The sequence below is a fragment of the Panulirus ornatus genome, chromosome 65, assembly GCF_036320965.1.
Source record: "Panulirus ornatus isolate Po-2019 chromosome 65, ASM3632096v1, whole genome shotgun sequence".
NCBI classification, from domain to species: domain Eukaryota; kingdom Metazoa; phylum Arthropoda; class Malacostraca; order Decapoda; family Palinuridae; genus Panulirus; species Panulirus ornatus.
In genome coordinates this window covers 1,169,876-1,184,058 of record NC_092288.1, presented here as the reverse complement: position 1 = coordinate 1,184,058, position 14,183 = coordinate 1,169,876, and the positions used below count along the sequence as shown (strand labels likewise).

At 38.2% G+C, this 14,183-nt stretch overlaps 1 protein-coding gene across 5 annotated transcripts in view; it reads left to right on the top strand.

Annotated features, from left to right (window-relative positions):
• Positions 1 to 14,183, top strand: part of LOC139746567 (uncharacterized) — a 133,215-nt gene that overhangs the window by 48,912 nt on the left and 70,120 nt on the right. For all 5 annotated transcript variants that reach the window (XM_071657931.1, XM_071657928.1, XM_071657929.1 and 2 more), the window contains exons 6-7: positions 4,833 to 4,951; positions 7,546 to 7,712. In XM_071657931.1, coding sequence (XP_071514032.1) covers positions 4,833 to 4,951; positions 7,546 to 7,712 — 286 coding nt within the window. The remainder of the gene's footprint in view (positions 1 to 4,832; positions 4,952 to 7,545; positions 7,713 to 14,183) is intronic.

Below are 14,183 nucleotides of genomic sequence, written 5' to 3'. Positions count from 1 at the left end.
CAGGAATACTCAACAAACTTATACCTCTGTAATTTGAGCACTCACTCTTATCCCCTTTGCCTTTGTACAATGGCACTATGCACGCATTCCGCCAATATTCTCATGTACTATCATTGTTGTTTCTACCATTGTTTTTTTTCTTACTGTTGTTGTTGGTGCTTCTTTATTCTCATCTACTTTTGCTCCCTTTTTGCTACTCTTGCTTCCACATAGATTGGGAAATGGCACAAAGGATGTGGCCTACCTTTTTGACCTCATTTATAATGATTTTTTTCCTGTTACTACCACTTGAATAAGTCTTCCTTTTGTTGTACTACCTTACTTCTGAAATGAACCTTATGGGCATCAGAGAGTGCACTTGATCAAAGTGGAGTCATAACACCATTTTCCCCCTAAACATGATGTATCCATTTAGGATTTCACCCTCCTCATCTACTGCAGTATTTGTAAAGCTAGCTACTGCATTCTCATGGAGACCCAATAACCACATGTCAGCCCACCTAGGCCTGACATTTTTGGTGCAGAGGCATAGGTGGTGTCTACTGGCCATAAGCCAATTGTTTTTACTAGCTACCTTTTCTGCATTCAGACCTGTTAACCATTGCTCCTTGCAGTGCAGATATGTTGACTATTCTTTCAGCTGTTGTTATTTTTGGTGTTTTCACCTTGTGACTTTTAGGGATGTTGGATCTGTATTAAGCTAATTTTGTTGCCTACATAGATTGGTAGATCATGATCACTCTGTCCACCACTGATGTCATCCATGTGTCATCTGTATATCTATTCACCAGACAATCCTTCACTGAGGGTCATACTTGGCCATAATTTGAGAAGAGCAAATCGGATACTCATGAAAGTTTATGCAGTTTTTTCCAGTATCTAAAGAATTGTTTTGAGGAAGAGATGTAATTCTGGGATGAATTTTGCCTGAATCATTCCCCCTATATAAGTGTTTAACTAGAAAATTAGATTGACTAATAATTTGAATATTTGGCCATGCATCATACCTTACAATTTTTTCCAGTTTTTCCGTACCATCTAAGGAGATGAATGGCATATGATTTATTACTCTAGTTTGGATACTACCTGTTTAACTTTTTTTTGAAAAAAGGTTTAATTTGGAACTTAACTTAGCTCATACCTTGAACAAAATTCTTCATTTGACCATGAACTTAATACAGAATGAAATTTTTTCATATTTTTCAAGCATTTTCTTCCCATTCTTATGTAACTCTCATTGATTATACAACAGTGCAAGTAAGATAAGTGTTCCATGGAACTCCCTTCTCATCTGATTGATTGACAACTTATGAGTACCTTAATCTATTTTTTAGGCATCTTTGGTTAGCTGAACTAGCTGGTTGATCATGAGTTTGTTGTACATCTTTTTCATCGCTTTTTATTCTCATAAAGTAATCTTTTCTTGCAATGTGTTTGATTTTCTGAGTTTCAAGTGATTTTTTTTTCCAAGTATCTTTGTTGTTCTTGATTCCTTGGCCAGTCATATTCACCTGGCTTACAAAAATAGATCTTTAGGGCAAGGCCCAACCCGCTAGTGCTGACTTCTTGAGGTTAACACAAAAGTTGTGAAGTCAGTGTCCTATATATATTTTTGTTTTCATGGGATAATTGTTGATTGGTATTTTGAGACGGAACGATTATTTCACTCCTTTGAAAGGTATGGACCACACAAGATGATCTCATGACTTTGAGTCATTGAATGGGAGGTGGAGACATATCCTGAGACCCACAGTTCCCATGCTTCTTTTAGTGTCCCAATGATATACACTAGTGACTAGGGGGAACTGAGTTAGATGTTTACTTACGGAAATCCTAGTGCTCCCAGTCAGATTGTCCCTTGCAGAACGTCAGCAAAGCTTGGTTATATACAGTATGCAGATCCTTAGTTTTATTCATTTTCCAAGATCGTTAAGATTGTTTTATTTTGTTGCCAAGATCATTAGGGAAGTTCCACAGCAACCTTAGTTTCTCTTTTAAACTCAGTGATAGCCTGAGTTTATACCATAGGTCTAACTGAAATGAAACATTGCCTTTCATTTTTGTGTGATCATTTGGTCATGGAAATCACCTCTGTGATTACTTTTTTTATGTTAGCTGAGATGGCATGGGCAACTGAGGCCCTAAATATAATCTTGCCTGAGCCAGGTACACATTTAATCAACCAACCCTTAGCAGTGGATGAAGAGCTGGGTTGACTGTGGACCAACTGCTGCAACCAGGATTTGGACCTATGCATTCAACCCAGGGTAGCCCATGAATGCTTCACGGTCTGGAACACGAAGCGCTACACTATGGCAGTAACAGTAGCTTAGATTTTTATTGTAGGTTTGGCTGTTTTTGTTTTGTTTTGCTTGGCTGTCATTGAACGTAGACCGAGAAGCTTTGGGAGTCCCTAATAGAACCAAACAGAACCTTAGTTATTGTCCTAAACTTAATGGTAAGTAGAGGTTATATTGTATGTCAGGCTGAAATAAAACCATAGCTTTTGATTTTGCTTGGCTGCAATAAGACCTTAGCCTAGAAGTGCTTCAAGTTCCACAGAACCCAAATGGAACTTTCATTTCTGTTCTTAACTCAACAGCAGTTTGAGTTTCTGTTGCAGATCTACCTGGAATGGAACCTTAGCTTTCATTTTGGCTTGGTTGCAATGGAATCTTGACTAAGATGCCTTGAAATTCTATGAATCCTTGCTTTGTCACCTTTGTCTTTAAAGTTCAGTAGGCTTCTGAGTCCCTCTGTAGCTCAAGTGAAATCATAATTTCCACTCCAGATTTTAGATTAGAAGAAACAGTAAGTTGGAGTCAATGGAATACAGATGCACAACACTGGTTACTTGAATGGAACTGTGGAGTTTTCCGTTGTGTGGAATCTTACTTAATTGGAAACTAAAGTTGTCCAGTATTAATCATAGGGGCTTTCACCCTTTGCTTTTGCTATATAAAATTTCAAGAATGTCTCTTAGTTTGGGTATCATTGTTTGTATGGATAATATTATTAATGGTGAGTAGGCCATTTTGATTCTTACCTTATCTTATCACTTTGTACATTATCCTTCTTTTAGGGAACTGAAGTTTCCTGTTGAAACTATTAATCTTTTTTAAATGAAAATTTTTTTTTTTAAACAGAACCATACATTTTCCATAGTTTGGTGGATGTTGGTTTCAGTTGCATTTACATCACTGTACTGACTTTTACTTAATGGCATTTCTTGGCTTGATAACAGTTATAATGAGTGAGTTTTTTCTGCCTTCATATGATATGGAGTAATATGATTCTATTTGTTTCTTGAGTAAAGTTGTCCCCACCTGCTGTGGAAGATGTTATATTCCTCATGGTCAAACTTCCACATCAGCAAAAATTAAGGTTTGCTCTGTTTGGCAGGTTATATAGTGGCTATTGAATTTGATGACCCTCCTCTTTCCAGTTGCACTTTCCATGCCAGTTACACTTCATATAAACATCTCTTTGCTCATAAGAAATGTTCTGTTTGCTGGAAGTGGTTGATGGTCATAAAATTAGTAAGTACACCATTTGAATTGTCTCTTGCTACAGTTTCCCTTTGAAGAAAAGGGTAGACCTAATAAGTTGTGTCTATTTTCAAAAAAGAAAAAGCAGAGGGGAAATTCCTATTTTTTTGTACAGCTAAGTTTTCATCTGCAATAGACACTCTGATATTGTTAAGGTTTTTCCTTGGATCAGACTGTTAGGCCTTCACATATTGTAAGTTTAGTGATAAAGGCTCTTGTTCCTGATTATTCAGTGGTTAATCCTCATGATAACTCTTTTAATTCTTCAGAGGAAAAAGAAAGACCTTTTAGATCAAGCAACAGGAAAGCTTCACTATCTGCAAACCAAACCTGATTGAACAAGTGCTTTAGAGCATGATGGGAAATGGCTAATCAGTAGTACAACTTGCCCATTAAGGCCAAAAGTTTTGAGCTGTTACATTAGGTCTTAGAAATGAATTATGAGGTGTCAGCTTTGGTCGATTGATCTTCTGATAGTTTATACTATTCTGAGACTGATTTCCCTGGTCACTTCTTGGAATTTTCAGGCCTAGCTGATTCTGTGAAGGAAATTGACAATAAAGGGAGAAGTTTTTTTGTAGTTGTAGAGTGGGGTTTATTGGAATGAGGTATTGAAGTTATAACAAATGTAATTAGTGTTAACATGTTGAAAAACTTGTAAAGATAAAGTTATGTTAAGAGGTGAAACTCCACTAGTGCAGTATTTCTTTTATTATTCAAATAGATAGTCTACATTAGGTATTCACATACACATGCTCCCTTCTACTATGTGTAATTGCCTATATATGCAGTACAAGGAACTCTGCATTCATGAGTTGCCATCTTTTAAGCTGTATGCTATCATACAACATTTTAAACTTTTATATGCTGACAGCATTCATAATTCCATCTCTTAGTTAACTATATTCAATAAAGATTCTTCTTCACCCTTTTGTAACAAGTTATATGTTTCATTTCTTGCTTTTGCTTAACTCTTTTCATTAAAGATTTTTCTTCACACTTTTGTAACAAGTTGCATGTTTCATTCTTGCTTTGGCTTTTGAGTGTTCTATCTTTGCATCTTTTGAAGAACTGCTCACTGTGTTAGCTGGTCAGCTTTATGTTCCAATTCCTGCCCCACATTATTGCTGTTACTATATCTTTCAGGTTTAATTTCTTTTGTTTTTCAAGCTGGTTTGGTTTCTTATTTTAACGGGTGTTAGTGACACAGTTTATCATTCTGCAATTTCTAGTTATCTTATATTGCACTTGTTATGATACTCATTGCAGTTTCTTGCATATCAGATGTGAGGCTTTGGCTGTACAAGCAAACAGATATCCATAACAAAACAAACTGCATTCCAAACATGACTGCTGACTTTGGAGATCTCTTTCCCACAAAAGGACCCCGTAATGGATCCCAGGTTAGTCAAAAATTCCACCCATTAAATCCTAGAAGGTAAAAACATTATCAAGGATCATTATATATGGATCAGAACATTATCCACTTCTTTTTTGGATGTGCCAACAGTCATTCAATTAATTTCAGGAATGAAAAGAAGTAATTAAATTTTGATAGATTCAGAGCTATTATGCGACATTAAGAAATTTCTTAGATTTCCCCTAAGTGTCTTGCTATGGTTTATTTCCTTTTCTTTTTTTACTAGATTTTCCTTTTGTCGCATATACATTCGTTATCTTCCGAGACATTTTCCACTTCTCCACCACCTTTCAGGAACAGAAAAATATTCATGTCTTTTTCATTGTATTAAATTTTTTTCTTAATTCTTCTTCAGTCTCTGCCTCTGGCTTACCCCCTTTGATTTACCTCCTAAATCAGCATTCACTCTTATTAGATTTGTATTCATTACTGCCAGATAAAGATAGAAAAATCTTCATCACATATTTTTAATATACTGTTGGGTGTTTTACACTTGAATATATGTGGATAACTGGAAACCATTATGTTTTAGGAAATTTCTGCTTACATCAAGGTACTTGCAGACTTGAAAAAGGTAAGGATAACACAAATGAATAGATAGTCTCTTCATTGTTGCAGCATGTCACTGTGATAGTCTAACATAAAGCATAAGGTAAGAATTGATGCTGCTAGTTGACTGGTTAGACTATTTGACAACATAATTTTTTCATATATAAATGCACTTTGTGCTTTTTCTTTCAGTTTGAACACAGATTTATATCATAAAATTATATCATAAAATTAGGCAGTCGTTTAGGTATCTCTGTTGATGATATACTTTCATGAACCACATCCTTAGTGCAATTATTCCTAATATTATATTGTGCTAGATTCTTCTGGCCTGTTATAACTTTTTGGGTCCAGAGAAAGTAAGATCTGATTGTTCCAACACAGTTTTTTAACAGTCTGAACTACCCTTCTTGTGCAAGTCTAGTAGATACTCCCCCTTCTGTCCCTTAAAAAAGAAAGAATGTATATATTTCATTCCCATCTACCCTGAGGACAAGTAGCTTCACAGCTCGAATCTCTGGAAATAAATCCAGCTCTTTAAAATGCAAGATTAAGCAATGAAGGCTTTACATATCGGGGAGTTGGGCAACACCTACCCTATTGGTTCCACAACTAAGGGTGTGTTAATGAAGTCAGCACAAAAAGGCACTAAATTCTGACTTTTTCCAATCATTGATCTCTGTTGCAGTAGCAGCACTTCCTAACCCTATCATTTATGATATTGATATTATGCATAAAAAGGATTTTGCCAAGGAGTGGAAAAATATGTTGCTATAGGATGAATCAAGGCATGTGTATGGGGATGGGTTGGGCCATTTCTTTCGTCTGTTTCCTTGCGCTACCTCGCAAACGCGGGAGACAGCGGCAAAAAAAAAAAAAAAAAAAAAAAAAAAAGGATGAATTTGAAGTGATTATTTGAAGGCATAGAAAGTATTTTTTAGTGATGTTTTATGCAATTTTTTAGTTTTATACTTAGATCTAATCCTTGCCATTAGATTTACATTACACTAAAATAACATCCAGATGTTAGTACTTATGAGTGTTCACAGTAGAATTTAGTGCATCAGTAACATGAATTGACAACACCATATGCTATCAGTTTCAGAGATTATTGTTATGATGATTACGCTGATGGATTTCAAGTCTATATATTTTGCTGTCAACTTTGGTGATTCCTTGGTCATAATGATTCCTTTGGTGGGTTTAAATTCCTTGAATATTATGCTCTTAAAACTGCTTTTTCCTCTCCCTTCTGAGTTAAAAGTCTCACCAGGGGAGCACTTTTATCCATGATTGTCGCATCTATTAATGAAGAACATTTGAGCTATATCTCATCTGTATGTTTAATTTTCCTATTGTGTAAGATTATGAACCTCGGATAAAGGATGACTGAGTGCCCTTTGTCCCATTTGTAGACCACACATCCATATGATGAAAGCAGAGATGTCTTTAGCTGAATTTCAGGCTTTAGAAATTGATTTTGATAAAAAGAAAGTTATTTTTGAGCATAGATTAAATAAGCCAAAGACGTGCATGTCATCACATTTATCCTATGACTTAGTTTGGCTGTAACAAATACTTTCATTTTTGTGCTAGGTGGAAAGGGCTAGAGGTAAGATGATGTTATCTGTTGGCAGACCTTGGCAGTGAGATGGAATTTTAGCTATATTGTGTATCAGTGGCTAATTGCCAGAATGAATCGGTAGGGTTACCACCTGGTTGTATGAAAGCTTCCTTATTAATTGGCTTTCCAGTTTTCAGCACTTGTATCATTAACTTACTTTGTCTAGACTCAGCAGTAAGTTTCTCACACATTGAAGTGAAACTCATTCTGTAAGGAACATACAGCTTCAGAGAGTTGTATTTTGTCAGTATTATGATAGAACAAACTACAGTGTTGTAGATTTTGAATTTATCATGCAGTATACACATACTACATTAAATATAAAACTTTTACTACACATTAATAGTATCAGTAAAAGATGAGTCTTCTTTCATATTCTGTATACCAGACTTTCTTTTTTACAGGGCCATATGAGTTACAGCAATCTCGATTTTGGTTGCTATATGTTGGCTGTGGAAAAACCAGTACATAAGTCTCTTCAATTTTCTGACTTCATTTGGGTGGATCCATCCAATCGTGTTGATCTGAAGAGCTGGAATACTACATTCTACTTGGATCCCAACAATAAGAAGTCAGTTGAGTGATTTAGTATCATAAACAAGCTTATTCTGATATAATGTCTGTCACATATACTACTGTTAAAGTTCACTGTCATTTTTATTCAATCATTCTCTTCACTGTCAATTTTATTTAATCATTTTCGTCATTGTCATTTTCATTCAATCATTCTCTTTACTGGCAATTTTATTTAATCATTCTCATTACTGTCATTTTCACCACAAGTATTCTTACTCTTTGAGTGTTAATTTCTATCCCCTGTGGTTTGTCTCATGAGCAATGAGATGTTCCATGATGAATATTGGGATCAGGATCATTTCTTCCCTCATAGAAATAGAGAGGAAGCTTCACATTCACTTCACCTTTTAGTCATCCTCAGATCACCATAGCTGTTGCTCATTAAGGAGGTTCACCCTTAGCCTGTCATCTCCTGCCACTATGTCGATGTCACCAATCCACCTGCTTCTTGCTATTCAGTGTTCACAGTTCCTTAGGATCATGTCACCAACACACATATCATAACCTGCTGCTGTCATTTGGCTCATTATGGATCAGTATCCTTTCCTTTTGTTTCAGTAATTAATCAGTTTTCTTATTCCACATATATTTCTTTGCGAGGCATAATTAGTTATATCCCTTGGGGTAGGGGAGAACAAATATTACCCATGTATCTCCTGTGTGTTGGAGAAGGCAACGAAAAATGGTGGGAACTAGGGCTGGAAATCTTCCCCTCTTTTATTACTTACGTGTATGAAAGTTTATGTATGTACATATATAAACATGTACATATTCTTACTTGCTTGCCTTCATCCATTCCTGGCACCACCCCACTCACAGGAAACAGCATCGCTACCCCCTGCTTGAGTATATGCCTGGTTTAAAAAGAGAGATATACACAATATACACAATATGAGTAGGAGAGATGGTCAAAGGGCATTATTAGATTACATGTTAACTGATGGGCGGATAAAAGAGAGACTTTTGGATGTGTATGTGCTGAGAAGGACAGCTGGTGGGATGTCTGATCGCTGTCATGTGGAGGTGAATGTGAAGATTCATGGAGTTTTCAAAAAAGAAGAGAGAATGTCAGGGAGAAGAGAGTGATGAGAGTAAGTAAGCTTGGAAAGGAGAGTTGAGTGAGGAAGTACTAGGAGAGATTGGGTATGGAATGACAGAAGGTGAGAACACATGACATGAGGAGGGTAGGTGAGTAATGGGACTTATTTAGGGAAGCAGTGATGGCATGTGCAAAAGATACATCTGGCTTGAGAAAGGTGGGAGGTGGGCAGATTATAAAGGGTAACAAGTGGTGGGATGAAGTAAAGTCAGTGAAAGAGAAAAGAGAGGCATTTCGATGATACTTGCAAGGAAGGAGTGCAAATGATTGGGGAATGTATAAGAGAAAGTGGTAGGAGGTCAAGAGGAGGGTGCTAGGGTTGAAAAAGAGGACAAATGAGGGGTTGAGGTGAGAGAGTATCATTAAACTTTAGGGAGAATAAAAAGATTTTTTGGAAGGAGGTAAATAATGTATGTAAGACGAGAGCAAATGGGAGCATCAGTGAAGGGGGGGCAAGGGAGGAAGTGATAACAGGTAGTGATGAAGTGAGGAGGAGGTTGAGTATTTTGAATGTGTTTGATGATGGAGTGGCAGATGTAGGGTGTTTTTGTTGGGGTGGGGTGCGAAATGAGAGACTCAGGGAGAGTGGTTTGGTTAATAGAGAAGGGGTGGTGGAAGCCTTACAGAAGATGAACTCCAGCAAGGTGGTGGGTTTGGATGGTATTGCAGTTGAATTTATTAAGAAAGGGGGTGACTGTGTTTTGATTGGTTGGTAAGAATGTTCAGTGTATGTATGGATCATGGTGAAGTGCCTGAGGATTGGCAGAATGCATGTATAATGCCATTGTACAAAGATGATAGAGTGGCAGATATAGGGTGTTTTGGTCGAGGTGGTGTGCAAAGTGAGAGGGTTAGGGAAAATGATTTGGTAAACAGAGAAGAGGTAGTAAAAGCTTTGCGGAAGATGAAAGCCGGCAAGGCAGCAGGTTTGGATGGTATTGCAGTTGAATTTATTAAAAAAGGGGGGGACTGTATTATTGACTGGTTGGTAAGGTTATTTAATGTATGTATGACTCATGGATTTATGGATCTGGAGAAGGCATATGATAGAGTTGATAGAGATGCTCTGTGGAAGGTATTAAGAATATATGGTGTGGGAGGCAAGTTGTTAGAAGCAGTGAAAAGTTTTTATCGAGGATGTAAGGCATGTGTACGTGTAGGAAGAGAGGAAAGTGATTGGTTCTCAGTGAATGTAGGTTTGCGGCAGGGGTGTGTCATGTCGCCATGGTTGTTTAATTTGTTTATGGATGGGGTTGTTAGGGAGGTGAATGCAAGAGTTTTGGAAAGAGGGGCAAGTATGAAGTCTGCTGGGGATAAGAGAGCTTGGGAAGTGAGTCAGTTGTTGTTCGCTGATGATACAGCGCTGGTGGCTGATTCATGTGAGAAACTGCAGAAGCTGGTGACTGAGTTTGGTAAAGTGTGTGAAAGAAGAAAGTTAAGAGTAAATGTGAATAAGAGCAAGGTAATTAGGTACAGTAGGGTTGAGGATCAAGTCAATTGGGAGGTAAGTTTGAATGGAGAAAAACTGGAGGAAGTAAAGTGTTTTAGATATCTGGGAGTGGATCTGGCAGCGGATGGAACCATGGAAGCGGAAGTGGATCATAGGGTGGGGAGGAGGCAATAATCCTGGGAGCCTTGAAGAATGTGTGGAAGTCAAGAACATTATCTCGGAAAGCAAAAATGTGTATGTTTGAAGGAATAGTGGTTCCAACAATGTTGTATGGTTGCGAGGCGTGGGCTATGGATAGAGTTGTGCGCAGGAGGATGGATGTGCTGGAAATGAGATATTTGAGGACAACGTGTGGTGTGAGGTGGTTTGATCGAGTAAGTAATGTAAGGGTAAGAGAGATGTGTGGAAATAAAAAGAGCGTGGTTGAGAGAGCAGAAGAGGGTGTTTTGAAATGGTTTGGGCACATGGAGAGAATGAGTGAGGAAAGATTGACCAAGAGGATATATGTGTCGGAGGTGGAGGGAACGAGAAGTGGGAGACCAAATTGGAGGTGGAAAGATGGAGTGAAAAAGATTTTGTGTGATCGGGGCCTGAACATGCAGGAGGGTGAAAGGAGGGCAAGGAATAGAGTGAATTGGATCGATGTGGTATACCGGGGTTGACGTGCTGTCAGTGGATTGAATCAGGGCATGTGAAGCGACTGGGGTAAACCATGGAAAGCTGTGTAGGTATGTATATTTGCGTGTGTGGACGTATGTATATACATGTGTATGGGGGTGGGTTGGGCCATTTCTTTCATCTGTTTCCTTGCGCTACCTCGCAAACGCGGGAGACCGGCAAAAAAAAAAAAAAAAAAAAAAAAAAAAGGCAAAGGGGAAAAAGGTAAGTGTTCAAACTATGGAGGCATAAATTTGTTGAGTATTTCTGGAAAATTGTATGGGAGAGTATTGATTGAGAGGGTGAAGGCATATTCAGAGCATCAGATTGGGGAGGAGCAGTGTGGTTTCAGAAGTGGTAGAGGATGTGTGGATCAGGTGTTTGCTTCGAAGAATGTGTGTAAGAAATACTTAGAAAAACAGATGGATTTGTATGTAGTATTTATGGATCTGGAGAAAGCCTGTGATAGTGCTGATAGAGATACTTCATGGAAGGTCTTAAGAGTATATAATGTGGGAGGTAAGCTGCTAGAAGCAGTGAGAAGTTTTTATCAAGGATGTAAGGCATGTGTAGAATGATTGGTTCCCATTGAATGTCGGCCTTTGGCTGGGTGTGTGTTGTCCCTATGGTTGTTTAATATGTTTATGGATGGGGTGGTTCGGGAGGTAAATACAAGAGTTTTGGAGAGATGGATGGTGAGTATGCAGACTCTTGTGGATGAGAAGCCCTGGGAAGTGAGTCAGTTGTTGTTCACTGATGATTCAGCACTGGTGGCTGATTCAAGTGAGAAACTGCAGAAGTTGGTCACTGAGTTTGGAAAAGTGTGTGAAAAGAGAAAGTTGAGAGTGAATGTGAATAAGAGCAAGGTTATTAGGTTCAGTAGGGTTGAAGGACAAGTAAATTGGGATGTAAGTTTGAATGGAGAAAAATTTGAGGAAGTGAAGTGTTTTAGATATCTGGGAGTGGACTTAGCAGCGAATGGAACCATGGAAGCGAAAGTGAGTCACAGAGTGGAGGAGGGGGCGAAGGTTCTGGGAGTAATGAAGAATGTGTGGAAGGAGAAAATGTTATCTTGGAGAGCAAGAATAGGTATATTTGAAGGAATAGTAGTTCCACCAACGTTATATGGTTGCGAGGCATGGGCTATAGATAGGGTTGTGTGGAGGAGGGTGGATGGTTGGAGATGAAATGTTTGAGGATAATATGTGGTGTGAGGTGGTTTGATTGAGTAAGTAATGAAAGGGTAAGAGAGATGTGTGGAAATAAAAAGAGTGTGGTTGAGAGAGCAGAAGAGGGTGTGTTGAAATCAATTGGACATATGGAGAGAATGAGTGAGGAAGGATTGACATACAGTGCATATAAAGGCTTAGAACACTTCAGGGAGAAAATGTTTTTCAGCTTTCAAAACCTAAATTTTTAACCAAAGCTTGGATGTCATTTTGTAATGGGAGGATTGTATGCATACTGAACTCTTTCATAATCTTGTACAGGTTGAGCATCCCTAATCCAAAATCTGAAATGCTCCAAAATCCAAAACATTTTAAGCTGCGATTTGACACTGCAAGTGGAAAATTCCACGCATGACCTTACTTGCCCATGTTGGGTTCTGACGCTCTGTTGGCACCAGTTTGTTACAAACCATTGTCACTGCCAGACATAAGTTCATTACTCACTAAGTTTTTTGCTTATTCTCTGCTCTGTGTGAATAAGTGTAAGAGAATAATTGCTTATCAGTAGCATATAAATTCAGTCAGGAATGAAGGTGATGCCAAACAACCACAGATTGTCCACATGGGTGGCTGACATTGTGACACTTTAGCTTTCTGATGGTTCAGTGTTACACCAACTTTCTTTCACATGCAAGTTATTAAAAATATTGTATACATTACCTTCAGGCTACATTTAGAAGTTGTATATGAAACAAATGGATTTTGTGTTTAGACTTGGATCCCATCTACAAGACATCTCATTATCTATTATCCATCACAACAAATGTAGAAAGCAGGTTGGTATGGAAACAAATGGGTTAGAGCTAAGACATACCTCAATATTTTGTTCATTCAGTCATCTTCCTCAGGAGATACTGATTCCAGCTTTCTGAGGGACTGTGTTTCCCAGCAAGTGATGGTCACCCAACCTGATCGGACGCCTTGGTGTGTCGCTCTCCGAATGGATTGCTTGTCCTGCTACCTCCATGCGTTCACAGCAATCTGTGCTGCCTGACGTGATCAGCAGATGAACCCAGACCTTTTGCTAACTTTGTTCTTAATCCCTTTCTCTAGGTAAGCTCTCACACTGTCACTAAATGGTTAATACCAAGGCAACTAGAGGCAAGTGACAAACCATTTAGTGATAGTGTGAGAGCTTACCTAGAGGAAAGGATTAAGAACAATGTTAACACAAGGTCTGGGTTCATCTGCTGGTAATGTCAGGCAGCAGAGATTGCTGTGAACGGGTGGAGGCAGCAGGACAAGTGATCGAATCAGAGAGCGACACACCAAGGCATCCGACCGGGTGACCATCACTTGTTGGGGAACACAGTCCCACCAAATGCTAGAATCAGTATAGCCTGAAGAACACTGCTGAACAGTCGAAACATTGAGGTATGTCTCAGATCTAACCTGTTTATTTCCACACCATCCTGTTTTCCACATCTCATTATGTATATGCAAATATTCAAAAATCCAAAGAAATCCAAAATCTGAAACACTTCTCGTCAGACATTTCAGAGAAGGGATACTCAACCTTTATTCCTGTTAGGTATGCTTTTGAATTACATTGTGATATTAGAATGTAATTCCTCTTCACGTAATTAGTTGCAAGTGTCCTTTTTTGTGTTAATTAGAAGACATTTCTTAATATCATTCCTCATCTGTTTTTTCCCAACTTCTGGTCATTATCATTTGGTTTAATAATGCCTTTCTACTCAATGAAACCAACCTATTTTCGTATCATCATAGCTTCATAACCATGTTGGAAGTTAAATCAAGTTTTGTCTCCCCTTATCAATCTCCTTTGTAGTATAGGTAGGTCAGATGCTTCTCTCTTCTCCCCATGACTCATCATTTTTATTTCAAGCACTTTATGTATCATCTTTAACATTACTATTTTTCTGAGCCTGGGGACAAAACACTTGTTGTATTTTCTAATTTAGGCCAGTGCTGGCAATGGAATGTGTGAGGACATGTGGTGTGGGGTAGGTTAATTGTTTCAGAAATAATAGTGTAAGACAGAGATGTTATTGGAAGTACAGTCTGATT